The 12,067-nt window shown below is 39.6% G+C and overlaps 1 protein-coding gene across 1 annotated transcript in view; it reads right to left on the bottom strand.

Annotated features, from left to right (window-relative positions):
* The window catches only part of atrn (attractin), a 397,885-nt gene that overhangs the window by 154,070 nt on the left and 231,748 nt on the right, over positions 1-12,067 (bottom strand). The window contains exon 26 of the mRNA XM_043706341.1: positions 1,166-1,227. Within this exon, the coding sequence (XP_043562276.1) occupies positions 1,166-1,227 (62 nt within the window). The remainder of the gene's footprint in view (positions 1-1,165; positions 1,228-12,067) is intronic.

The raw sequence follows: 12,067 nt of genomic DNA on the forward strand, positions 1-12,067 counted from the left end.
TTCCCAATGCCCCTCCCCCAAGTCCCTCCTCCCTACCTTTTATCTTAGCCTGCTTGGCACACCCTCCTCATTCCTGAAGAAGGGCTTATGCCCGAAACGTCGATTCTCCTTCTCCTTTGATGCTGCCGGACTTGCTGCGCTTTTCCAGCAACACATTTTTAAACTCTGATCCCCAGCATCTGCAGTCCTCACTTTCTCCACATACGAATCACTCTGTGTGTAAAAGAAAACTGCCCCCAACTCTCTAAATATTTCTCCTCTCACCTCATGTCCCTTAATCTTAAAGTCCCCCAACCCAGGGGAAAGACACCTGCCATTCATCTTATCTATAACCCTCGTGATTTTATAAGTCTCTATAAGGTCACCCCTCAATTTTCTACTCTCCAGTGAAAAAAGTCCCAGCTTGTCCAGCCTCTCCTTATAACTCAAACCTTACATTCTCAGCAACATACGGAACCCTTTCCAGCTTAGTAATATCATTCCTCTAACGGTATGACTAGAACTGGATTCAACACTCCAGAAGAGGCCTCACCAGTTCCTACCAGCTTTATTTTTATTCATTTGTGTGACTTGGGCATTGCTGGCTGTCCAACTTGTGTACATCTGAATTTGAAGATAACATATGTTGGATTTCAATGAGCAAGACTGCAGTTGCAAAAGCAAAATGGAGGGAAAGAAGAAACATCATAACACAAAAAGAATACCATGCTTGAGCTTTACAAGTATGACTCTTGTGTCTTGCAGGGTGACTGCAACCCATCAGCCAAAGTTTAAATCAATCTACTCTGAAATATAATAATTCAAAGATTTTGTTCTTGTTGGCACTGAGCACAGAAAGCACTGAGAATCGGCACATGCAAGTTAGAATGCACTTACAGAAACTAATATGATGTGAAATGTTGACATAATACATTAGTATAGAATATGATATTAGGATTATCAATTTGAAATTGTTTTGAAATAGAACACTGTGATTTACATAAGCTCATGATATGCTTATGTTTGCTTGGCGATCCCAAAGCAATCAGTTGAACTTACACAGTGCTCTTTAAAAGACAAATATTACTTCAATAATGAAATATTGCAACTGTTCACATTTTGAATTACATGAGTTCCACTGGACTGTGGATTTTATAATTCAGAAATGATATATATTTTGACTCACCTGAAAAAAGTGACAAAGAACTGCACAAGGTCCATAAAGTTGCTGTGCTGAGAAAAGGCAATCTACAGAGAGAAAGGGTTGCAAGTGAAATTTAAAACAAAGCTGACAAATGCAATGAGCGTGTTATGGTCATAAACATATTACATAAATGAATTTTGTTAATTTAATTCAGTGTACTTTCACTGAGTAAGAGCAGACTTCAGGGCTACAAGTCAGGAACCCTTGTAATATCAAGATAATTTCATTGATCTCATTCCCAGTGTTGAGCCCGCTAGAGGGGAATTTGGGTTGCTGATATAACTGCAACAATGTTTCCTTTCAATATAGCTTCTGGTCAGTGGAGAAAGGAGAGAGAGACTTTTATTTAAAAAATTATTTTAAGTTAAATTCTGAAGCTTCTACGGTACAATCGGCTCTGTTATAACACATGTTTCTTCAACACGAATTAGCTTTAATGCAATTGAAGAATTTAGATTATTATTTGTAGAACGCGAATTTTCCTTACCTGTATTGGCTATAACGCAATTCTGGCCCCATTAGTTTACATGGCGCACCTATTGCAGAATTTTCTTACAACTTGATATCGCATGAGAACAGGCCTATCGCATTATATCAAAACCAACTGTACATTGTTAACTTGCACCTGTCCAAACTCAAGTAAATTAAAAAGAATCAGAAATTAAAAGGCCCTGGGATATCCTAATTTTTTTTTCATTCTAACTGCCAGTCATGAGGATTACGCATGCCTTCCCTTGATCAATTCAATTGAGAGTTCAGCTGCTTTCAAAAGGAAGTGCACTGCATTTTCAGTATGCAAGTTGGTCTACAGCAAGGATCACTACCCCTTGGGCAGAATTCTTCCTTTTAAAATGAATAAAAATTTTTATTTAGCAATTTTTTTTCTTCTACAAAGTGGATCACTGTTTCCCTGTAGCCATCCGTTGACCTTTTCAAATATTTGCACCACATTTTGTTAATGTCATAAATCATGTAACATGGTGAGATAGTGATAATGTTAATCTCCTGCCTTTTCAAAATAGTTCCCATTGAACGACAAATTCATTCTTCGCATATTCCACCCCATTGCAGCTGTATCGGCTCTCCCATAAGAACTACTCTATTCCCACTTGCCTCAACAAATCCCTCTCTATTTGATCAAACAAGTGGAACTGTTCAATATTCAAATAGGTCCAGTAATACACAACATAAAAAATGCTACACTGTATGATTTGAGGCACAAAATAATGTAGAATCATGAAAGAATTAAATCAATCATTCTGAAAATATTTGTCTATCCTCAACACACACACACAGCTGACATTCAGACATCACTGCAAATTGGGCACACAATATTTCACATTTCCAGTTACAATGATTAAAACAAAAGAGTACAGTTTGAGAATGGAAAATAGTTAAGAGATTTAACTGAGTAAAATGCTTCAGTACATTAGAACAAATATACCAACGTTCAGTACAATTGTACAAAAAGATCTTACCCCTTGAACATCCATATTAACTAAATGAACAGATTTTAAAGCATTCTCCTGTTACTTAGAAGTGCACATGTCCAATTGCTTTATAACTTACAATCAAAAATAAGCTCTCAATTATCAAACAACTTTCATTGTGGGCAAGAATATATTGCAACAAGATAGGTAATTTAGAAGAATATGAATTTGGCGAAAACAGTGACACCCATTGAAGCTTGCATCCAGGAACTGCATTAGAAGCCCATATAAAGTCCTGGAATACTATTGGGAGAAAACAGAAAAGTAGTGATAAGACAGGCTGGAAAAATATCAGGCGCACAGGATGCAATTCTCAAAGCGGAGCCCTCGAGAAAGCAACAAAAATTCCATTTGCAACTTTCAGGAAATTCAATGCCTTTTTATGAACTTACTGCTTCCTATACTGATAAACTCTACCACAACACAAATTTTAACTCCTTCACAACCAAAGCCCCATAAATAGGTTGGGACTCTACTCACTGGAATTAAAAAGAACGAGAGGTGATCTCATTGAAACATATGTGATATTTATGGGGCTCTACAGGGTAAATGCTGAGTCAATGCTTCTCTCATGGGAGTCCAGGGTCAGAAGGCATAGTCACAGAGTCATAGAGATGCACAGCATGGAAATAGACCCTTCAGTGCAACCAGTCCATGCCAACCAGATATCCCAAACTAATCTCGTCCCATTTACCAGCAATTGACACACCTCCCTCTAAACCATTCGTATTCGTATTCGTATACCCATTCAGATGCTGTTTAAATGTTGTAATTGGAACAGTCTCCACCACTTCCTGAATACCTTTCTGGCAGCTCATTCCACATACGCACCCCAGTCTGCATGAAAAGGTTCAGATTCCCTTCAGTCCCTTTAAAATCTTTCCCCTCTAAACCTATGTCCTCTAGTTCTGAATTCCCCCATCCCAGCGAAAAGACCTTGTCTATTTATCCTATCCCACACCCTCATGATTTTATAAACCTCTATCTGGTCACCCCTCAGCCTCCAACGCTCCAGGGAAAATAGCCCCTGCCTATTCAGCCTCTCTCTATGCCCCAAACCTCCAACCATGGCAACATCTTTGTACATCTTTTCTGAACCATTTCAGGTTTCACAACATCCTTCCTGTAGGAGAGAGACTAGAATCGCACACAACATTCCAAAATTAGCCAAACCAATGTCCTATACAGCTGCAACATGACCTTCCAACTCGGAAACTCAATGCTCTGACCAATAAAGGAAAGCATACCAAACGCCGCCTTCACTATCCTATCGATCTGCGACTCCACTTTCAAGGAACAATGCACCTGCACTCCAAGGTCATTTGTTCAGCAACATTCCTGGGGACCTTACCATTAATAGTGTAATTGCATTTCCAAAATGCAGCACCTCACATTTATCTAAATTGAACACCATCTGCCACTCCTTGGCCCATCGGCCCATCTGATCAAGATCTTGTTATACTACTTTGCTGTCCAGGCCATCTTCCATAAGAGGGCATCAATTTAAGACTGAGATGAGGAGGAACATCTTCTCTCAGAGGGTTGAGTGACTTTACAATTCCTTACCACAGGCAGCTGTGATGAAGGGTGAGATAGATTTTTGATCAGTAGGGGGATTAAGGGTTATGGGGAAAGGGCAGTAACGTGGATGTGAGAAATGTCAGATCATCCATGATCTTATTCAGTGGTGGAGCAGGCTTAAGAGGCTGAATAGCTTACTCCTGTCCTTATTTGTTATGAGCTGAAACTTTATTGCTGGAACAGCACAGCAGGTCAGGCAGCATCTAGGGAACAGAAGATGCTGCCTGACCTGCTGTGCTGTTCCAGCAATAAAGTTTCAGCTTTGATCTCCAGCGTCTGCAGACCTCACTTTCTCCTCCTTATTTGTTATGAGACAACCCTCACCCCAGAGACCAATCTATATAGTTAAATTAGAGGCAATTGAATAAAAGTACCTACAGTTTCCATGTAGCCTCATCAAAGCCTCACACAATGTGACAAGACTTATTATTCTTGTACTCTAATCACCCTCTAATAAAGGGCAAAACATCATTTGCTTTCTTCGGTGCTTACTGTACGACATGCTATATTTTGGTGTCTCTTGTATAAGGAGACTAATGTTTCTCTGTACATCAAATTTTACAAGTTTCTGCCTTGTCTTAAAATTTTGCTTTTCTATTCTTACAAGTAAAAGTTCTCACCTCTGAGAATATTCCATCTACAATCTTTTTGCCTACTCATTTAAATAAGATATAGAAACAAAGGAGCTTAACTTGTCAATATCTTTCTGCAGTCACTTTTTGTTCTCTTCACAACTTGTATTCTCATCTCAGTTTACATTAAAAAAAATCTGGATATGTTTTTCTCTTGACTCTACATTCAAGTCATTAATGAACAGACTGCAGATAGTTGAGCACTGCTTCTTATGATACTGTCTTTGTCACATTGCTGGAAAAGACAGTGTCCCATTTCTCCTTACTCTCCGCTTTGTCCATTAATAAATCCTCTATCTATGCTAATGCATCACCTGCATCTCCAGGAGCCCTCCATTTTGTATCATTTTTTTTGTGTGTGTGTCACCTTAGTAAATGCTTTTTGGAAATACATGTATATGACATCAACTGGACCCTGTTTATCTTTCCGACTACCTACAGGATCAGAAGACTGGCAATAAATTTGTCACTGCAGCACAGTGGCTCACTGATTAGCATGGCTGCCTCACAGTGCCATGGACCCAGATTCGATTCCACCCTTGGGTAACTGTCTGTGTGGAATTTGCACAGTCTCCCCATGTTTAAGATGGTTGCCTCTAGATGCTCTGGTTTCTTCCCACAGTTCAAGGATGTGCGGGTTAGGTGGACTGGCCATGCTAAATTGCTCATTTGTGTCCAAGGATATACAGTCTAGGTGGATTAGCCATGGTAAATGCAGGGTTACAGGTATAGGGTAGGGAGGTGAGATGCTCTTCGGAGGGCAGAATGGACTGGATAGGCTGAATGGCCTTGACCCACACTGTAGGGATTCTAAACAGGATTTCCCATCATAAATTCAATGTTGGCTTACTCTAACACAGAGTCATAGAGATGCACAGCATGGAAACAGACCCTTCGGTCCAACCCGTCCATACCGACCAGATATCCCAACCCAATCTAGTCCCACATGCCAGCACCCGGCCCATATCCCTCCAAACCCTTCCTATTCATATACCCCATCCAAATGCCTCTTAAATGTTGCAATTGTACCAGCCTCCACCACGTCCTCTGGCAGCTCATTCATACATGTACCACCCACTGCATGAAAAAGTTGCCTCTTAGGTCTCTTTTATATCTATGCCCTCTAGTTCTGGACTCCCCAACCCCAGGGAAAAGATTTTATCTATTTATCTTATCCATGCCCCTCATAATTTTGTAAACTTCTGTAACGTCACCCCTCAGCCTCCGATGCTCCAGGGAAAACAGCCCCAGCCTATTCAGCCGCTCCCTATAGCTCAAATCCTCCAACCCTGGCAACATCCTTGTAAATCTTTTGTGAACCATTTCAAGTTTCACAACATAGGAAGGAGACCAGGATTGCACACAATATTCCAACAGTGGCCTAACCAAGTCCTGGACAGCCGCAACATGACTTTCTAACTCCTGTACTCAATACTCTGACCAATAAAAGAAAGCATACCAAACGTCTTCTTCACTATTCTATCTACCTGTGACTCCACTTTCAAGGAGCTATGAACCTGCACTCCAAGATCTCTGGGTTCAGCAGCACTCCCTAGGACCTTACTATTAAGTGTATAAGTCCTGCTAAGATTTGTTTTCCCAAAATGCAGTACCTCGCATTTATCTGAATTAAACTCCATCTGCCACTTCTTAGCCCATTGGCCCATATGGTCAAGATCCTGTTGTAATCGGAGGTAACCTTATTCGCTGTCCATTAAACCTCCAATTTTGGTGTCATCTGCAAACTTACTAACTATACCTCTTATGCTCGCATCCAAATTATTTATATAAATGACAATAAGTAGAGGACCCAGCACTGATCCTTGTGGCATTCCACTGGTCACAAGCCTCCAGTTTGAAAAACAACCCTCCACCACCACCATCCTCTGTCTTTTACCTTGGAGCCAGTTCTGTGTCCAAATGGCTAGTTCTCCCTGTATTCCGTGAGATCTAACCTTGCTAACCAGTCTTCAATGGGGAACTTTCTCGAACGCCTTACTGAAGTCCATATAGATCACATCTACCGCTCTGCCTTCATCAATCCTCTTTGTTACTTCCTCAAAAAACTCAATCAAGTTTATGAGACATGATTTCCCACGCACAAAGCCATGTTCACTACCCTTAATCAGTCCTGCCTTTCCAAATACATGTACATCCTGCCCCTCAGGTTTCCCTCCAACAACTTTCCCCCCACCGACGTCAGGCTCACTGGACTACAATTTTCAAATACATTTTATCATTTCCTAAATAACAGATTCCAGCACTTTCCTGATGACTAATGTCACCGAATTGACCTATAGTTCAATTTCTCTCACCCTACTTTCTTGAATAGTGGTGTTACATTTGTTTACTTTGCAATCTGCTGAAACCATTCCAGAAGAGAGAGTCATGGAAAATCTTAGCCACCACACCCTTTATTTTTCCAGCTAGCTCTCTTTACATCTCTGGGATGTAGGCCATCGAGTCGTGAGAATTTATTGAATGTTGATCTCTGATTTCTCCAGCACCTTTTCCTTGTTAACATTAGGTACCTTAATTTCTTCATTCTTATTTGCCTTAGATGTTTATTTCTGATAGATATTTCTATACAACTGTTCTTGTCACTGTAGTTACAAAGGTAGCCAAGGCTGGGAAATACATGTTCCAGAATACAAAACATTTCAAAATGGAATGGAAAAGGATAGGCAATGGCCCTTACAGTACTATGATGACATAAGATATGCAATTGCAACTAAATTCCTCACCAACAATGATCATCACTGACCAGAAACTGAGTTAAAGCATTCACATAAATACTGTCGCTGCAAGAAAGGACAGAGGTGGAAAATTCTGTGCAAAGTAACTTATCTCCTGATTCCCAATACCTATTAATTGTCCACGAGCCATGAGTCAAGAGTGTGATACACTATCTGGATGTGTGAAGGCCAACAAAATGTTGAGAACCTCAACACGACTTCAGAAAATGCAGACTACTGGATTAGCACCCAATCCACCACCTCGAATTTTCATTCTATCCATCACATGCACAAAGGCAACAGTGCATATCATCTGTAGTATTCAGTGCAATAACACGTGAACATAATTTTAACACCGCCTTCCAAACCAGCAATGTCTAAGAATTAGAAGAACAAATCGCCACATTATACTTCCCCTCAGAGTAAAACAAAGTTGTCACTTGACTGTCACTAGAATAAAATCCTGGAATCCTTCTCTCTTCCACCATATACACCACAAAGTGTTCAGGAGTTCAGCAAAGCTTCTCACTATAACTTTCACAACTGTCAATTAGAATCTAATTAATGCTGATCTTGCCACAAGTCACATGACCCAAGTACAAAAAGATTGTTGTGTATGAAACAAATTACATAATAATTTAGCTTTTGGGTGCAAGGGATTAATAAAAGCACTCCCCAATTGCTTGATGATGCTTTCTACAGGAGTGCTCAGGCTGTTCAGTACTTTTTAGGACATCAAATAGACATAAACAGTATAATGGAACCATCTAATTTCACTGTTTATGAGCGAAGAAATCAAAAGAAATGACATAATGACAAAAAAATGACAAGCGTCATATTACAAAAGGAAGAACAAGTCATAAGATGGTACAAGATTGCCCCTAGAGAAAATACCTCTAGAGTTAATCGACAATTCTATCCTTTCAAACTCTGAAGACTGATTTTTCTTTTAAAAAATCACGAAAAAAAACAACTTTTTGATTATCGCAATAACACAAAATCTGTGGTGCAACATTTGTAAGGTCACATTGCTATCATTACAAAACTTGACTTTTTTTGAAAAGTCACTTAATAATTAGGAAAACCAGGGATTAAATCAACCAACATAAGAGACAGTATCGGTGGCTTCAGGCAAAAAAAGACATGCTTCATATAACTGAACTGGACACAGCTGCTAGGCTGATTGCAAGTTAAAGGACAAAGCATAATGTAATGTAATTCAGTTTCAGGCTGCAGCAATTGGAGCCAAGATAATTTAATGCCAACTCCAATTAGCTCCATTTGATTAAGACACTGTAATTCACCAGAAGAGATTATAAATGGTCATTTTACAGTCACAAATCGAAGCACTAGCTTTGTGGCAGTTCTGCTCAGCATCAGTGATTAAAATACAGCACACTTTAATGAAATTTAGTGAACTCTTGAAGTGTCTGTTGGGAAGATAATCAGTCACTGTTTAATCACCAGTTACAAAAATTGCTAAATAATTTGTTTATTATATTCAGGTAACCAAAATTTCTGAGATAAATTTAAAAATCTTAGATAAATATTCTTGTGAAAGAATCATCAACCCTAGATAAATGCAATCTGGATTTTATAAATGACGCTTTTACCTAAAAGAGGCTCCATAACTTCACTGACACTAAATCAACAATTTTACAATTCTTCATTTATTTAAAACAGTCACTAAAACTGCACCATGCATCAGAAATGTATCTTCGACAAACTGAGACAAAACATCAACCTACTTTAAACCTGGTTAAATCTTTGTTAAAATGGAAAACTTAAGAATTCCTTGTGCTAAACTAACAATCAATGTTGGTTCATATTTTAAAGACCTTAATAGCAAATGTGAGATAGCTGTGGCTCAGATTAAAAGCTTTCCGTAATCATGATTGCAAAAATTTAATAAATCCATCATTACAAGCAATATATTTAAATCTAAGAGAAAATTTAAAATGAAAAGCTATTCCAGATGAAAATTCAACCTGAACTGCCAGATTTTAAGTCTGCTCTGTACTACAGTTTTGCTATTTTTAAAATCAACTACCTCAGACATGTTATATCATACTTCGAACAGGTGGGACCTGAACCAAGGCCTTCTAGCCCAAAGGTAAGGACATAACCACTACCGCATAATAGCCCTCTTTACAGATATTCAATCTGGTTCCTTCAATGTTGTCCCTGATCAGAGAGTCAGAGACACTATGGCACAGGAGGTAGTCAATTCGCTCATCAATTCCATGATGAATCACTAAAACAGTCAGTCTCATTCTCCAGCTCTTACCCCATAGTCCCACAAGTCACTTTCCCTCAACAAAACTCCTACACTTTCAGCAATACAGAATTACATAAACTTGTTCCATTACCCAAGTGAAATAGATAATAACCTTTCTTTTCATTCAAATATATCATGTACTCTGGTATTTGTAAATTTACATTTGTAACCCTAAATTATTGCAAATTGTCCAGTGACTTCAATTTCTCATGTGGCTAACCCATTTGTCGATGGGTTGCATTCCATGAAAAGTGCTACCAGTCTGATTATCTGTACTGGATTCCAGACAAAAGCAAAGAAAGCTGTTATGGAATTGAGGTCATCAGTCAGAAAAACATGGAAGGTGATTGGAAGTTTGCTTAGAGAAGTTCCATCTCATCTTTATAAACTTCGATTACTTTTCAAAGACTTTGGACCCATTTCAGAAATTTTCTTAACTTTTCCAGGTTTTCTATTTGGCACAGAACCCTTGCTAAAGTGACAAGGTAATTACTTTCTGAAATCATTCATCGCCTCTGCTTCCACCACACATATAGGTAACAAGTTCCAGATCACTAATGTGCATGTCACCCTCATATACCTAAGGTATCGGTTTCCCAAAAACTTGAATTGACGTAGTTTAGTACCTGTATCATCAGCTGAGAACAATTTTCTTTTGTCCACTTTATGTAAACCTGTCACCATTTTGTACATCTTTTTATACACAACAAATCTTCTCTCAACCTCCTTTCCTCCAAGGAAAGCCACACAGCCTCACCAAACTAAACCTTAGATCTATAATCTTTGTTTCCTGGAACCATTCAGTTCATCACTGCTGCAATCTCTCAAGAATCCTTACATCCTTACGAAAGTGCTCTGACCAGAACTGAATGCAATATCCTAACTGTAACCAAACCACAGCATTTTTAGGGTTCAGCATAGTTGTGTCCTTTCATACCTGACAACTTGATTTACTTGATGATTTGCAACAAATCTCAACATGCTCTGTCACCGTCTACTTCTGCTGATGAAATCAGAGTTACTCTGTCCCTGTATACTCTTCGAAACTCTGCTGTTACATATATTTTGCTTCCCAGCTCTTCTAACAAAACGCATCACGTCAAATTTCTATCAAAATGTTATCCTGCTCACTGACTGCCTAGTCCAATCTATAGCCTGTCAACTGTGTCATCCTCACAATTTGCTACACCTTGCAGGACAAGATGTGGGCCATTCAGCCCACCGAGTGTGCCTCACCATACAATATGATCATGGCTCATTGAGCACTTGAACACCCCTTACCCATCTTATGACCAAAGATCAAGTTTGGGACCAGTGACAATTGTCAAAATTTTACTCTGATTAGAATATCCAAACAATTATCAAATACTGCAAAGTTTTTTCATTTCAGCAACAATACTAAAGACTTGTGCTCCAGGATTACATGGGGGATACACAGAAACACTACCACCTGCAAGTTCCCCTCCAAACAACTCTCTATTCTGACTTGGAAATATATCACCACTCCTTCTGTATGTCTGGGACAAAATCCTGGAACTCGCTCCCTAACAGCACTCTGGGTCTACTTAGAAAATATGGAATAAAGAACAAAGAAAATTTACAGCCCAGGAACAGGCCCTTCAGCCCTCCAAGCCTGAGCTGATCCAAATGCACTGTCTAAACCGGTCGGTCAATTCCTAAGCATCTGTATCCCTCTGCTCCCCACCTACTCATGCATCTGTCCAAACGCATCTTAAATGCATTTCCCGTGCCTGCCTCTACCACCTCTGCCGGCAACGCGTTCCAAACACCCACCACCCTCTGTGTGAAGTACTTGCTGCGTATATCCCCCTTAAACTTTCCACCTCTCACCTTGGAAGCATGACCTCTCATTAGTGAATCCTTCACTCTGGGGAAAAAAAGCTTAGAACATAGAACATAGAACAATACAGCGCAGTACAGGCCCTTCGGCCCTCGATGTTGCGCCGATCCAAGCCCACCTAACCTACACTAGCCCACTATCCTCCATATGCCTATCCAATGCCCGCTTAAATGCCCATAATGAGGGAGAGTCCACCACTGCTACTGGCAGGGCATTCCATGAACTCACGACTCGCTAACATCTGTCCTATACCTACCCCCCCACTTAATTTAAAGCTATGCCTCCTTGTAATAGCTGACTCCATACG

This window comes from Chiloscyllium plagiosum, chromosome 1, assembly GCF_004010195.1.
Source record: "Chiloscyllium plagiosum isolate BGI_BamShark_2017 chromosome 1, ASM401019v2, whole genome shotgun sequence".
NCBI classification, from domain to species: domain Eukaryota; kingdom Metazoa; phylum Chordata; class Chondrichthyes; order Orectolobiformes; family Hemiscylliidae; genus Chiloscyllium; species Chiloscyllium plagiosum.